This window comes from Equus quagga, chromosome 11 (assembly GCF_021613505.1).
Source record: "Equus quagga isolate Etosha38 chromosome 11, UCLA_HA_Equagga_1.0, whole genome shotgun sequence".
In the NCBI taxonomy this organism is placed as follows: Eukaryota; Metazoa; Chordata; class Mammalia; order Perissodactyla; family Equidae; genus Equus; species Equus quagga.
The window spans coordinates 111,492,535-111,507,247 of NC_060277.1; the positions used below are offsets into that span (position 1 = coordinate 111,492,535).

Consider the following 14,713-nt stretch of genomic DNA (forward strand, 5'->3'; position numbering starts at 1 on the left):
TTCTCCCCCTCCTGTTTCCCCTCCTCCCCCTCCTCCATCTCCTCCTCCCCCTCCTCCTTCTCCTCCTGCCCTTCCTCCTCCTCGCCCCTCCTCCTCCCCCTTCTCAGGACATTTGGGGGGGCACCAGAGGGAGGCTGAAGAAGCTGTTGGCCAGACATCCAGAAGCGTCAGCTGGGTGGCAGGACCAGGCTGCTGGGGAGCACCTCTCTGGAGAGGAGGGGCTGCTGTTCACTCAGCATCTGTCCTGTGCAGAGAGCTGCGCCCAGAAGGGCAGGACGGAGAGCTGGCGTCTGGGCTGGCCCACACCACCTGTAGAATCCTGCAGGTCCAGGTGGGGAGAGGGTGGGCAGGATGGAGAAGCAGGGGGCTTTGAGCCTTTAAGGCGCTTGTGCTCAAGAAGCGTCCTTCTTGCAATCTGAGGAAGGAAACAAAGAAGGTACGTCCATACTCGCAGGGCTGTAATTCCGACACCTGCTCGATTTTGGGGTCTGCCCCTGCTCCAACAGCTGTCGTGGCTCCCTATTACCTCTCTCCTCCCTACCTTTATTATGCATATTATCAAACGTGCAGCTACGTTGGAAGCATTTTGTGGTGCACACCCGTATACCCACCACTTAAACTCAGACCTGTACTTTCCAGTTTCAGATACCCAAGGGAGCAAACAAAGCAGACCTTGGAAGAATTGGATTCTTCATTTTGCTTTAACTACATTGTCATGCCAGATGCTGCCAGGGGCTCAGTGCATAAAGCCAGGCCCCCTGCCCTGCCCTCAGGGAGCTCCCAGACCGGCAGGATTTCAGGCACACACTATATCAGTCAGAGCGCCGTCCAGCTGTGTAACAAAGACTAAAATGACAGGGGCTTAAGCAAGAGAGAAGTTCATTTTTCTTCCCCTTCTGAGTCCAAGTGTAAGCAGACGTGGTGGGCCAGGGTGGCAGGGACGCAGTTTGCTGTTCCTTTGCTGTTCTGCCATCCTCAACATGCAGCTTCTATCTCGTGAAATAAGATGGTTGCTCCAACTCCAGCCATCATGTCTGCACTCCAGCCAGGGGGAGGGGAAGGGGCGGGAGTGCCCTGAAGGTTAGACCCTTCAACTCCCTCCTGCTGGCCATATCTGGTTATCTGGCTGCTCCTAGCAGCACAGGAAGCTGTGAAGTGTATTCTGTAGCTGGGCAGCTATGTGCCCAATTGAAACTTTCATTACTGTAGAAGAAAGAGAGATCAGATATTGGGAGGGCAACTAGGGTCTGTGCCACACACACCAGTTTCTCCCTTTGTAATCATAGATCAGTGGCATGCTCTGTGGCACGGGTTACTGAGGGGAAAGGTGAGACTAGGAAAGAGTTCACCAAGGAGATGACATTTGCACCAAGCTTAAGGGGCAAGAAAAACATCTTTAGGTCAGGAATGGGAAATGCTTGGCATACGGGCTGCTGGTCTCCCATCCTGAGGCTGGGGCAGACATCATCTGTCGATCATCATAGCCGTCTTTCTCCCTGAGCAGTGAGGCAGCCTCCAAAGCGTGCCCCGCATCACACTGGTGGCAATTGATTGGGTTGGGCTGCCAGTTGAACCCTATTTGCTGTAGCTGTTCTGTGCAGCCAAGGGCATCCTTGTTGAATCACCCCCCACCCAAAGAAGAGTGAGCAGTGGTCACCTGAGAGTGTCAGCCAGTGCTGTTCACGTCCCTTGCCAACTCTGTTCGGTGATGTCATGTTGATGGCTTGAACTGGGCCATCCAGGGCGTGTTTACACCACGGCATTTGGTAAACGTGATGAACCAGGCTGTTCCCCGTCCGCCAGAGCTGGCTCTTAAACGCTGACCAGCACGCCGCTGTTTCAGCCTTGCCTTTCATCCTTTCTTAACCAAAACATTCCTGCAAGCTAGGAGTGCTCATTTCCCTTTAACAGGGGTTGCTACTGAACACAGCTCGCCCTCCCTTTGAAGGTCTTGCTTTGTCTCCGGGTCCCTGTTCCGAGTGTCACTTCCTCCTGCTCAGAACTGAAGACGTGGCGGCGAGCGGGGTGGATGCGGGAGCCCTGCAGGGTTAACGGCTGTGCTGTTGTGTTGAGTTCTGAACACCTGAAGCTTTGCTGGCAGACGGGATGAGAGGGCAGGCACCCGCAAAGTGACGGGGTTCTGCAGGAAGGCGACACAGGCTCTGAGACTCAAGGTCCCCAATTGGACAGCGTTGGACTTTTTCCTAGATAAACGGTTCAGATTATCCATAACCAAGTGGAAACCTCAAGCGCTGGGCCTTGAACACGCTGCTGGCCCAGCAGACTGTGTGCACCACGTAGGCTGTCAGTTTCCTCCTCTTCAGTGGTTGCGGATGGCCAAGGGCCTGTCGAAATGTGCTCACATTTGGTGATTCACTGGCCTCGAATATCCACGTTTACCTCCTTGAAAATGCTGCCCCCGGGGACCAAAGGCTCCGTGGGTGTGTTCTCCACCGTGCGGGTCTGTCCTCCACCGTGGGGGTCTGTTCTTCACTGTGCGGGTCTGTTCTCCACTGTGCGGCAGCTTCGGCTAACCAGGCAGATTCCCGGCCCCACCCTGCCCATTGGGCTGTGCAGCTCCAGATGTGTGCTCACTGGGGCACAGATGACAGCCCAGGGCCGGGACTGTGGCCATGTGGGTCTGGCTTTCCTTGAGAGTCTGGTTCTCCACGGCCTCTGAGACCAGTGCAGACGTGGCCCCATCTGGAGCATCCCCACGCTGTTCCTGAAGGAGAGAACTTTCTCTCTGCTGGGGAACAGTTGTGCTGAGAAGGTGGCCCATCTGGCCAGCAGAACTTCTGGGACTCGGATGGGTGATGCTCTTGGCTCCCTTCCTCCTCTGGCTGGGCGCTCCCTGTCTCACTTCCTTGGGGCAAGAGAATACAGTTGATTCTCTGCTCCACTAGCCCATCTCCGGTGAATGGTCTGGGTTCCAGGCTGTCCCAGCCACTGAGAAAACCTGCAGAAAGGTCCAGAAGAGAGTCCCTCCACCCGGGGGTTCCAGGGCGGCTTCCTAGAAGAAGTGGTACCTGAGCAGAGACCTGAAGAAGGGTTGAGAGTGAGCGAGGCCGGGAGAGCGGGAAGGGCCTGCCGAGCAGAGGGAACAGAGTGGGACAGGCCCGGAGGTGTGGCACCTGGCTTTTGTGGGCACTGGGAGCGGCTGGGCATGAGCAGAGGTCCTGGAATAGCACGGGGAGAGGAGGCAGGAGTGGCTGCAGGAGACGGAGGGCCTGGCACAACCCGTGGGCCCTGCCAGGCTCTCATGTATTCAGCAGGTGACAGGTGACATTGCATCTTAGAAAGATGTCCCTTCAACAGCTCTGAGTCAGGTGGAGAGGAGCCAAGGCCCCAGCAGCGAGGCCAGCTCAGAGCCTGCTGCACGCCCCTCCCGGTGCCTGGAGCTCAGTGGGTGAAAGAACCAGAGTGTTCAGTCTTAATGAAAAACGAGCAGTCCCACCCCCAGACCTGTCTTGGACTTGGTGCTGTCCCAGAGGTAGGGATGGTGGTCACTGGCCCAGAGGCCATGGGCTGTCCTGTTCCTGTTCTCTCTGGCTGGGTCCCACATTGGTTTGCTCCGTCAGCTCCCTGCTTGCAGGAGTCTCCAGGAAGACTGTCTGTCCCCAAATGGGTAGGGGCCTGGCTGCCCAGGTCCCCTGGAACCAAAGAGACACGTGGGGGGCCTTCCCCTTGCTTCAGGGCCCCCGGATGCAGACAGTCTGGGGGAGCTGTGGGGCCCCTGGGCCTCTGCACCAGGCAGCCGTTGTCCTTTGTGCTGGTCTTGCTCCTCGAAGCCTGGCCAGAGCTGGCAAACCCCTGGCAGGCCTGCGGCCGGGCCCAGCCATGTCGGCAAGTGACTCATGCTGGGAGGAGGGGAAGAGCGTGAGGCAGCGGGTTGTGTTAATAGCAAACTCATTATGTCCCCGAGGTCACTTCGCACAGGGACAAATGGCTCATTGAGGCTGATCTGGCTGCCGGCTGGCTCTAGCAGCACTGAGGGCAGGAAGGTTTCGTTATCCAGGAGAACAACACAAGATTGCTGGGAGGGGGCCCAGCCAGCACGCCCGCTCTCCCTGCCTCCCTCCCACAGAGCATTCTGTCCCCAAGGCTTTGTGCCAAGACCGAACCGCTGCGTCTCAGGTGCAGCTCGGCTCAGCGGCCACCCTCTCCCCTGGGGTCACAGCAGGCCCAGGGGCTCACCCAGTGGCACAAAACTTCTTGATTTGTGGTGGCTTGGGAACGGGGTAGAGATCCCGCCCACAGGGAGCCCACATGCGCCTTGCGGCTGCTGAGATGGGTCCCGTCGTCCACAAGACGTCGTATCGTCGCAGCATCTTCTGAGCGAGCTGGGCAGACTGAGTGCTTCCTCTTCTTCTCCATCCTTCTGTGGAGGTGTCGAGAGAGTGACACAGCCAAGATGCTCAGTGGAAGCCAAGAGGAGGAGACGGAGAGGCCAGGGGCTGGGGACCCCAGCTCAAAATTCTGTCCCTAAATACTTGTGGCTTCCTGCTGAGGCCGTAGAGGCCTGGTGCAGAGGATGGCAGAGGCGCCTTCTCCCTTGGCCCCTGGCTTTGCCCCCTGGGGGAAGTTCTGGAGCACACGGGGGCCTGGGGGTCCCTGGCTGAGGGGGGCGAACAGAGCCCGGGTGTACCTGGACGCAGGCTGCCTCCTCCATATCGTCATGTTAGGAACAGTCTCCCGCTTTGCAGGACCTGGCCTCGCGGGCTGGTTTCCAGGCACACTTCCTCATAGCGACCATTTGATTGAAAACCGTTCGCTTCCAGGACCCCAGAGCGAGCCCTGTTCTTTCTCTTGTAAGTTTCCGTAGTCAGATGTCCATCTTTGCTGGGGACGCATGGGAGATGATGTCCCCTCAGGACCCCCGCCTCCAACGCTTCCTGGGGCCAGGGTCTCAGTGCCTTTGTCAAAATGGAGGGGGCAGATGCCCCAAATTCCAAGCCCCCAGAAAGAGCTGCCAGTAGTCCATACCTCTGTGTCTTCGTTCCACTTTTCTATTCCAGAAAAGAGTAAAGTGAATACCCTGTTCCATGGGCAAAAGCTACAGTCAGGCTGACTTTAGTTCTCTCCCTAACTTCTCTCTCTCTCTTTCTCCTTCTCTCTCTCTCTCTATCTCTTTTTCAAACAGCCCAAACTGCCAAAGATAGAGGAAGCGGCTCTGATAGGCACTGAGCTCCCTGTCACTGGGCAGGTGTTCAGGGGGGTGGATGGGCATGGAAGGGGGATTCCAGCAGGGGCTGTGAACGCAGGGCAGGCCTCGAACACCTGCTGAGAAGGTGTCGAAGAGGGAGGAGGGGTTCCTGCTCCCTGCGCTTTCCCACGTGGACCGGCTGCCACTCTGAATTTCAGCCTCTTTCCTCACCACTTTGCTGGGTGTCTCCTGGGCGGTGGGCAGGGGTGTTGTTAGGGCGTGTGGCCGCAGTCCAAGGGGGCAGGCAGACGGGCGGCTCCCGGGGGATAACATCACCTCGGTCACTGTGGCGACTTTAAAAATAAGTGCAGCCACAAAGGGCCTGCTGCTCTTTCTTCTCTGCTCGGATCCCGTTGTTCCGGCTGACGTGGAATTAGGGCAGGCTGGTGACTCAGCCCTTGTCCCCACACTGCGGCAGTGGCGAGCTGCCTCCAGCCTCTGAGCCCGCGGAGCAGGGTGCCCGCTTGAGATGAGTGTCTAGGAGGCTGGGACACTGACGGCCCCTGGGGACAGCCTGTCCTCCCCGGTCTGTGGCCTGGCCAAGTCTCCTGGCAGCCCGGGGGCAAGGAGTCTGCAGGCTGGCACAGCCACTGGCTGCTTGGAGGCTCGGTTGGTACCAAGCCGGCCTCTCCTGCGAGGCCCCTTGTGTGCCTTTGTGGAGCCAGAGGGAGTTTTCCATCCGCTGGGGTGTGTGGATGCTGAGCATCTCCCAGTCCATGTCTGTACCTTCAGCCTCAGATGGCTGCTAGGAAGTTGGGGACTTCAGCCCATTCCCAAGGCCTGTTTTGGGGGGCTGGAGTAGGAACAGAGGGTTGTGGGACTGTGCACGGAGGGAGCAATGAGGAATAAAACATGAGTCACAAGAAGAGAGACTTCCTCCTCCCCCGTCGTATCTGGGCGATAACTCACCCAGCCCGCAGTGGGGCCCCAGACGTCTGAATTCGCCAATCAAGAGCTCATTGGATGTGCCAATAAACAAATGACGCGCCGTAGCCACAAGCCTGGGTTCAGCTGGTGAGGAATCGTCTTCCGCACTGTGTTAGCGCCCGCCGCCCCCAGCCCTGCTCCCAGGGTCCCATCCGTGTTCATGCCACTGCAGTAAAATTTACAAGTGAAGCTGAAAGATGGGAGGGACAGGCTGTCCTGCAGCCCCCCGACGTGTCGGAGCTGGGACACAGGCGAGCTCCAAGCGGATTCAGCCCTGAGCGTCTGTCAACTGGAGTGGGGGGCTTGGGCGAGGCGGGGTGGGACAGAGAGCCTGCCTGGATCCTGAAGGCCAGGAGCTTCCTTCTGTGACTCGAAAGTATGAATTTAGAAGAGTAATAGTTTGTTTAAAAAGTTCCCTGCCTCGGAGATAAGGCCCAGGCTGCTGCGGTCAGAGTTTGCTGTAAATTTTCTGAACAAAGCAGGCTGGGGTGATAACTGGGAAGTTTGGGGAGCAGATTAATCAGGAGCTAAGGAAATGGCATTCCTGTTTGAAGTGAGACCTTCTGGTCGCAGTTCAGTAGCCATGCAGATGGTGTGAGGGTGTGTGTAGCCGGCACCCTGGCTCAGTGTCGGCCGTGCCCGCAGACAGGCTTCACGAGAGGACTCAGAACCCGCAGCCGGACAGACAGACCGAGGGGTCTGAAGCCTCGTTGCTGCTGCTGTCACCGGGCGAGGCGGGGGGAGACAGGGTGACGCGAGGGGAGATGGGGTGCTGGAGGCTTGGCCCAGGTGCAGACAGAGCCCCATGTGTCGTCCTGAATGCTGGGGCTTCATGGTGGCTGGCAGGCCTGCAGGGAGCCCGTGGGAGTTCTGAATGTCCCCTCGGCCCCTTTAGGCCGGGTCCCTCTCAGGGGTCCCCGTGACCCTACCATCGTGCAGAGGAAACTGAAGTTTGTTCTTCCCCAGGACTGGACAGGTTCTCAGGGAGTGCCTGTTACATGCCTGGAGGCAAGCAAGCAGCTGTCTCCAGGGGTGTTTCCGGGGCACCCTGGGATGGTTGCTCTGATGCCAGACACGGAGCCAGCAGGGTGGAAGACCTGGGGAAGCTGTCCAGACAGAGAGAACGGCTAGTGCCAATGTCCTGAGGCAGGAGGCAGTGTGGAGAACAGGAGGGAGGCCAGTGGGGCTGAGTGAGGAGGCCAGGCGGGCAAGGGTTGGGGCACAGGGACCTTGGCAACCAAGGTAAGGAGTTTGCATTTGACTCTAAGTGCGAATGAGGCCATGGGAGGCGAGGTAATCCGATCTGACTTTTAAAGCCGCGCTGTGTGCTGGGGAGGGAAGCCAGAGCAGCAGCAGCGGGCAGCTGGGCTTCGCAGGCAGCGGGAGAGAGAGGATGCATTGCAGCAAGAGCCAGTCCTGGAATGCTGGGGCATTTTGTGAGCTGGTTGTTAAACGGGCCGTTGTTAAAAATTTAATTATACTTTATGTAAAACGTAGAATTCAAATTTTATAAAATATATAAAATTAAAAATAAAATATATAGAAATTATTATTTAAAATTACATTATATGGAATTACCGTACGATCCAGCCATCCTACTTCTGGGTATAAACCCAAAAGAATTAAAAGCAGGGACTCAACGAGAGGACAGTGTGTCCACCCGTGTTCACAGCAGCTGCTCTATCACAAAAGCCAGAAGGCGGAAGCATCCCAAGGGTCCATCGATGGATGATGGATAAAGAAAATGCACTCTGTCCCATAGTGGAGTATTATTCAGCCTTAAAGAGGAAGGAAATTCTGACACCTGCCACAACGTGGATGAAGCTAGACTAATGAACCTTGAAGACATTATGCTAAATGGAATAAACCAGACACAAAAGGACAAATATTCTATGTTTCCACTTTTATGAGATTCCTAGAGAGGTCAAATTCAGAGAGACAGAGAGCAGGATGGTGGTCGCCAGGGGCTGGCAGGAGGGAGGGGAAGTAGGAGGTCTCGTTTCATGGGAATAGGGTTTTGGTTTGGGAAGATGAAAAAAGTTCTGGAGGTAGATGGTACTGCTGGCTGTGCAACAATGTGAATGTACTTAATGCGACTTAACTGTACACTTAAAAATGGTTAAAATGGTCAATTTTATATATATTCTACCACCATAAAATGCAGTGCTCTATTAGGAAAAAATTAAATTACAAAATTAAATTTTATTAGATTTATATAAATTAACTTACTGACAAGTAATTATATTAAAAACAAAGGTAGTAAATACATGAAAGTCACACTTTTTAAGTATTTTAGTACCTTTGACTGTTGGCCGTGTCCTTGCGTTCTTCACTGTGCTGTGTCTGCATGATACAAACACTGTATCGCATAGGCCACAGCACCTCTCTTCCCGGCTCTGCCTTCAATGCTGTCATGTCGGTCCCTTGAAACTGGCCACGGTGGGAGTGTTCCCTCCCCCCCACTAAACCAGGCAAATGCTACCAATCAGGTGTGGTGGGATTTTTAGCCCCCAGATTGCTGGTTGTTCACCATTAGGCAGCATCCTTTGGAGGAGGGGTGCACTGGTGCACTGGCGTGGGGGCGCCGGTGGAGGTCAGATGCAGACTGGTCCTCAGAGATTTTGGACGTGGAAACTTACTGGAGACTTTGAAGTGGGGAGTGAGGGAAACAGGACTCGAGGGTGATGCCTGGGCGTTTGGCCTGAGCGCCTAGGTGGACGGTGGCGCCACTTCTGGAGGTGGTGGGCTGAGCGAGCTGGGGGTGTGTGTAAGGTGCAGCAGCCATGGATCCAAGGCTTTGGAGCTCAGGAGGCCCTACTGTGCGCCAGGCCCAGACAGAGCGGAGACCACATGGCCCCTGTCCTGGAGGAGCCCTGGGCTGTGAGGTCCACTTCACAGGGTGTCCTGTCCAAAGGCCCACAGCGGCTGGGCAAAGAGCCCCGGTCCCCCTCCGCTCCCCCAGCCCCACCTGGAGCTCGGGGTCGTGGACACTGATGTGCGAGGCAAACGGCTGTTTCCACGCATCGGTTTCCTCCCTCTCTCTTTCCCATGCTTTGCCAGGTTCCCTCCCCGGCTGACTGTGGGTTTCTCTTCAGGCCTGCTCCTTCCTATTCCAGAAGGGCCTGCCCTGTGCTTCAGATGCACCTTGCTCCTATCGCTGGCCTCCAGCTTCTCTTCTGAAAACGTGCTGACCGAGCGCCCTGCCCCCACGTTCCCTCAGGACTGCCCCTGCCCCACGGCGTTCGGTACCCACAGTGGGCTCTGGGGCTTAGCAGACATCTTTGGGAGGTGCAGCTCTGACCCAAAGGAATGATTCAAAGGGGGAGCTGAAGGTCTGTGTTAGTGTCCTGTGGCAGCTGTAACAAAGCACACAGACTGGGGGCTTCAAACAGCAGAAACGTGCCCTCTCACAGTGTGGAGGCCAGAAATCGGAAATCGAGGTGCCGGCAAGGCCACGCTCCCTTTGAAGGCTCGGGGGAGAATCCTGCCTGCCTCTTCCAGCTTCCGGGGTCCCAAGTGTCCTTTGGTTTGTGGCTGCATCCCTCCCATGTCTGCCTCTGACTTCACGTGGCCTTTTTCTCTGTCTTCTGCTTCTCTGCCTCTTACATAAGGACACTGTCGTTGGATTTAGGGCCCACCCTAATCCAGGATGGTCTCATCTTGACCTCCTTACCTAAAGATCCTTATGCCAAATCAGGTCACATTCTGAGGGTCGAGTGGCTGTGTCTTTTTGGGGGCTACCATGCACCCCACTACAGGTCTCATGGTGGACTTGGGAGGTAGGTGGCCCCTCTGGCGGCGCTCTAATGACACCTTCCCCCCGGCCGGGCCTTGGGAGATGCATCGTCACAGAATGCCAAGGCCTTACAGTTCTGTTTTTCTTGCCAAGTCTAAGCTCACTCTCCACTCTCTGGTGCCGCTGCTCATTTCGTGTGCCTGGTGCCCCTGCCAGGATGGTTCGTCACACCCTCGGCCCTGACTGCCCATGCCCTGGGAAGGGGGAGTGGGATCCCTCATCACCCTCTGGGGATCAGGCCTTATTAAAGTCATGGGGCCTCAGAATGCACACGGCCTTCAGGAGTGATCAAAGGGTGGGGATGATTAAAGGCCTGGGGACAGATGATTTAGGCGGAGACAGAGAAGGCCGAGGGGCCACTGGATCGTCTTCGAGTTTGGAGAAGGTAATTACTGCTTGAAGGGTGGTGCCCAGCTGTTTCCCATCTTCTCTGAGGACAGGAGAAAAAGAGGAAGTAAGTGATGTGCAATTAGAGCAGTTGGTTAGATACAAGAGTGAACTTCCTGGCTGGGAGCATGGTCAAACGCTGGGTTGGGTTTCCTGAGGGAGCGTGGGCAGTCTCCTTACCTGCAGGTGTCTCGGCCTGGCAACAGCGGCCCCAGGGGTTAAAGTGAAGGGGGCTGGAGGCGGGGGATGGACTGGCTGGGCTCTGGAGCAGAGTCATGCCAACATGGGCACTTTCTGGCCTCGGAGGTTGGCTCACTCCTGCCATTGTCCTTTGGGTTCCCACAGGGGAGCATTTGGGTGAGGCGTGCACCCTGGCAGGGCTCCCCGAGGAGATAAGCATAAGTGTGTCTGCCTCTACTGTGAATGGAAGTGAATAATGCACAATACGCGGACCCTATGCTAATCTGGGAGAACTCCATGCCAGCTCTCTGGGAGAACAATCACATGGGTGTGTCTACACCCACCAGGTGCTTTTTATAAAAACACTGGAGAATAATGCTGTGGCCCAGGTTGGATGCCATCCCGGAGACCGGGCCTTTTCCCAGGGGCCTGTGTTGTTGGGCAGTTTCTTAGGGGCACTGGACCACCAAACTCCCATCTATGGGGTGGACAGATGGCCCAGAGGGTTGGACTGGCGGGCAGACCAGGGGCTGGTTTTCAGACGCGAAATGCCCCGGGCCGGTGCAGAAGCTGTTAGGGTGCTCCAGGCAGAGGAGGGTGGATGTACTTCTGAAATGTCTGTGGTTTTGCAGTTCCATGTCCACAAACTCACTGGGTTGAAAATAGTTCAAAATATCCAAAGCATGAGCGAGGGAGTGACTGCTTTTCTTAAAAAGGAAGGACTCGATTTCCTCTACTTAAAACAGCCCACCGAACCCAGCACATGCCGCCCAGGAGGCCCCGAGCCACCGAGCTGGCAGTCGGGCCTTGGCATCCCCTGTGCATTTGGGATCTTTCAGAAGTGGGGGTGTGGGGCTGGCAGGGGTGTGGCCAACCTGGCACCCAGGATGAGCTCTTGGCACACGCGGGCCACCCTGAGGGGACGGTAGTACACAGTCGCCCACCAGCTTGGAGGGGGTTATTCCCTGCTATGAATTCTCACCGGCCCCCTGTCTTTGGGCAGAGGCCCTGAATCTAAGGTGATGAGGAGGAGATGGGGCAGGAGAGCCTGCCGGCTCAGCCAGGGGGAGTGGAAGAGAGCCCCCTTTCTGTTGTCGGTGCCCCACCTGGAGGGCCTTTCCTAGGACTGCATCCGGTTGCTTCTCAAGTTCCAGCTCATCCTTCTGTCCCCAGCCCCTAGGACCTGCCCGCCTTGTAGCTAATAGGGTTAATCGATGTTGAATGGATGGAGCAGCACAGATGTTACTGCCTGGAGGGCAGGGCCGGGCCTGAGGCACGGGAGCCCCGGGCAGCCTCCTTTCTCCCCGTTCCCCACCTCCTTCCTTGAGATACCGCCCGGTATCTTCTCTACCCTCGGCCTTCAAGGAGTCCCTCCTGCGGAGGGCGGGGGCCGCACATGCCCCTGGCAGTTCCGACAGGGGCGCTCCTCCCTGCCCACGCCTCAGTGGGTCACCGCTTTCTCTGTCACCCGCCCCAGAGGGGGTGGAAGGGTGGGGTGGGGAGTAGCTGGAGGGTGTCCCCCCGCCCCCAGGCCCCGGGCCACGTGACTCTTGCTCTCGCCCCTCGGTTCTGAGCCAACAGGCCCGGGTCCTGCCGCCCGAGCCGGGCGCGCCGCCGCTTAACCCTCGGAGGCGCTGAGCGCGGGAAGGCGGCGGCGGCGGCCAACTTTGTTTGGCTGCGTAAATAAAACCTCCCGCACAGGGAGCCCTGCGCCCCAGAGAAGGGGAGGAATCTCGTCCCCCCTCGGCGCCGCCCCCGCGCCGCCGCCCGGCCTCCACATCCGCCCACATCTGGCCGCGGCGGGGCGTCCGGGGGGGGAGGGGCCGGGGCCGTGTCCGTCGCCGTCCCCTGGGCGCGGGCCAGGCGGGGAGAAGGGGGGCGCTCGGGTCGGGCGCCCAGGACTCGGCCTGGCCCCGCGGCGGCCGCTCGGGCCCCAGCCCCCCAGGCCCGGCCTTGACAGGCGGGCGGAGCAGCCAGTGCGAGACGGGGAGGCCGGGCCGCGGTGCGGGAACCTGATCCGCCCGGGAGGCGGGGCGGGGCGGGCAGCGGGAGCGGGGAGGGCCGGCGCCCGCCCGCCTCCCCCATTCATTCAGCCGAGCCCGGGGGCCGAGGGGCTCCGCCGGCCAGCTCTGCACGGCGGGAGCGCGGGCGCGGCGCCCCAGCCAGCGCGCAGGGCCCGGGCCGCCCGGGGCGCTTCCTCGCCGCCGCCCTCCGCGCGTCGCGCGGCCCGCGAGCCACCATGTCCGACCCCGCGGTCAATGCGCAGCTGGACGGGATCATTTCGGACTTCGAAGGTGGGTGCCGGGCGGCCTCGGAGGCCCCTCGGGCGACCCGGCGCGGGACGGTAGCGCGGACGAGGAGGCGGGACCCCGGTTGGGACACCCTCCCGTCGCGCGCCCCCTCGCCCACTTGGGGGACCCGGTTCGGGGGACCGCGCGCCCTCACCGGCCCCTGCGCGCTGCGCCCGGGTTTCCTTCCTTTTATTGTTGTTTGGGTTTGCCGAGCGACGACAGCCTCCTCGAGGGCTCCCGGGGCTTCCTCGGCACTGCCGGGCGCGCACTTTCCCTCTCGGCAGTCACTCCGTCCCCTCCCGCCGGCGCTCCCCGTCGGCCATCGGGCCCCTTTGGCCTGCGGCGGGTCGAGGGAGTCGTTACCCGCCTCCGAGTCCTGCCCAGGAGGACCCCCCGCCCGCCCCCCCCAACCAGTTTCGGGGCCGGGGCTGAGCCGAATCCCGGCTGCGGAGGGCTGGCGAGCGGACACGGCCCGGGCGCGGCGGGGTCTAGAGGGGGGCGTCCCATCGGCCCCCATCCAGGCCTGGGGACATCCTCATCTGCCTCCCAGAGAGTCGGGCTGAAGGGGGAAGGAGGGGCCTGCGTGCCGGTGGGGAGCGCATTTCGGACCCCTCCCCCCTTCGGGGTGTACAAAGTGCGGAGAGACCTGGGGGCTTCTCCCTCTTAGACCAGCGCGGCATCCCGCTTCTGGGATGTGTGTGCGCGCTTCCGTGCGTCCTCGTGACTGCCTGTGGCTCTGCGTCCTGCAGTCCTGCGGAGTAAATAAAGCAGTCGGAAGGGAAGCTCACACAATAGTCTCCAGCACTTCGGGCCGGATTTCTGAGGGGCGGGCCCGCCTCTGCTGGGACCTGGAGCCCCCGCCCCTCGGAGGGGCTCCCAGGCAGCCTTGGGCAGAGCCCTCTGGTGGGCCGCTGTTGGAGAAGGCTGGGCTGAAAGAAGTTACAGACGTCCAGGTGCCAGGCCAAGCCGGGAGGTCCTCCAGCCCCCGTGGCCACAACCAGAGCTGGGATCTGGGTGTCCTGAGCCCAACCTCCCACAGGGCCCACCTGGGGTTAGCCCCATGGGCGGGGCACTTCTGGGCACCAGAGCCCGGCTAAACCCCAAGCAGAGCCCCAGCAGCGTAATTCTGGGCTGGGCCTGGACTGGCCTGAGCAGGGGGGTGAAGAGACAGGAGGGAGTTGTGGTCCAGTGGCCAGCACACCCTGTGCAAAGGACGCATGTCCTGTCGCTGGCTCAGTAGTGGGAGGGCCTTTGCGACTCAGGCACTAATACCCAACAAGGGGAGTTCTGGGTCTGCAGGGCTGTGATGACTTGTACCCGGCCACCTGGACATCTCAGGGCGCCTGCTGGTGCTGGGGTCTCCCCGCTAGGCGACCTTCTGTGGGTTGCCTCGAGTGTAGCCCTCCTTACAGCTGCTGCTTTGAGACTTTCCTGCTGCTCCTTGGGGCCCTGCCCTCTCTCCTAAATGCCCAAGGGCGAGAATTAGCCGACCTGGAGACGGCTGCCCCCTTGAGGTCTGGCGCCGTGTGTACGTGCTTGTGGTCTGTGGGAGTTGGGTCGGCTTGCAGATCCGTCACCCCAAAGCGTTCCTCTGGGGGTGGGATTTCTGGGGAAAGAGGGGATGCCGTGGGAGCCCTGAGGCAGGATGGGGAGGCGGAAGTTTGGGGGTCGTGTGGTCTTACAGCTGTCACAGTTCATGCCACGGACGTCGTTAGGGCCTCTGCCTCAGGTCCCCGTGAGTAACTGCATCCTCACCCCTACGTGCCCCATCTGGAGGCGGTGGCGGCCTCTGCGGCTGCCTCCCAGGCGGCTTCTTGACCCTCTAATTTAGTCGGAGACAATGGCCTCATTGAGACCATCCTGGGGCAACAGTTGGCGGCCCTGTGACTCCGGGGGGAGATTTCTCACTGTGGGGAGCGGGGCCTC

General features: G+C 59.2%; 1 protein-coding gene across 3 annotated transcripts in view; it reads left to right on the top strand.

Annotated features, from left to right (window-relative positions):
• SEPTIN9 (septin 9) overlaps positions 1-14,713 on the top strand; it is a 160,741-nt gene that overhangs the window by 45,106 nt on the left and 100,922 nt on the right. Inside the window, exon 1 of one of the 3 annotated variants that reach the window (XM_046674610.1) lies at positions 12,375-12,790. The exons of the other annotated variants lie outside the window; for them this stretch is intronic. Within the exon in view, the coding sequence (XP_046530566.1) occupies positions 12,736-12,790 (55 nt within the window). The 5' untranslated portion in view covers positions 12,375-12,735. Of the gene's footprint in view, positions 1-12,374; positions 12,791-14,713 lie in introns of those variants that run through there. 3 annotated transcript variants of the gene reach the window in all.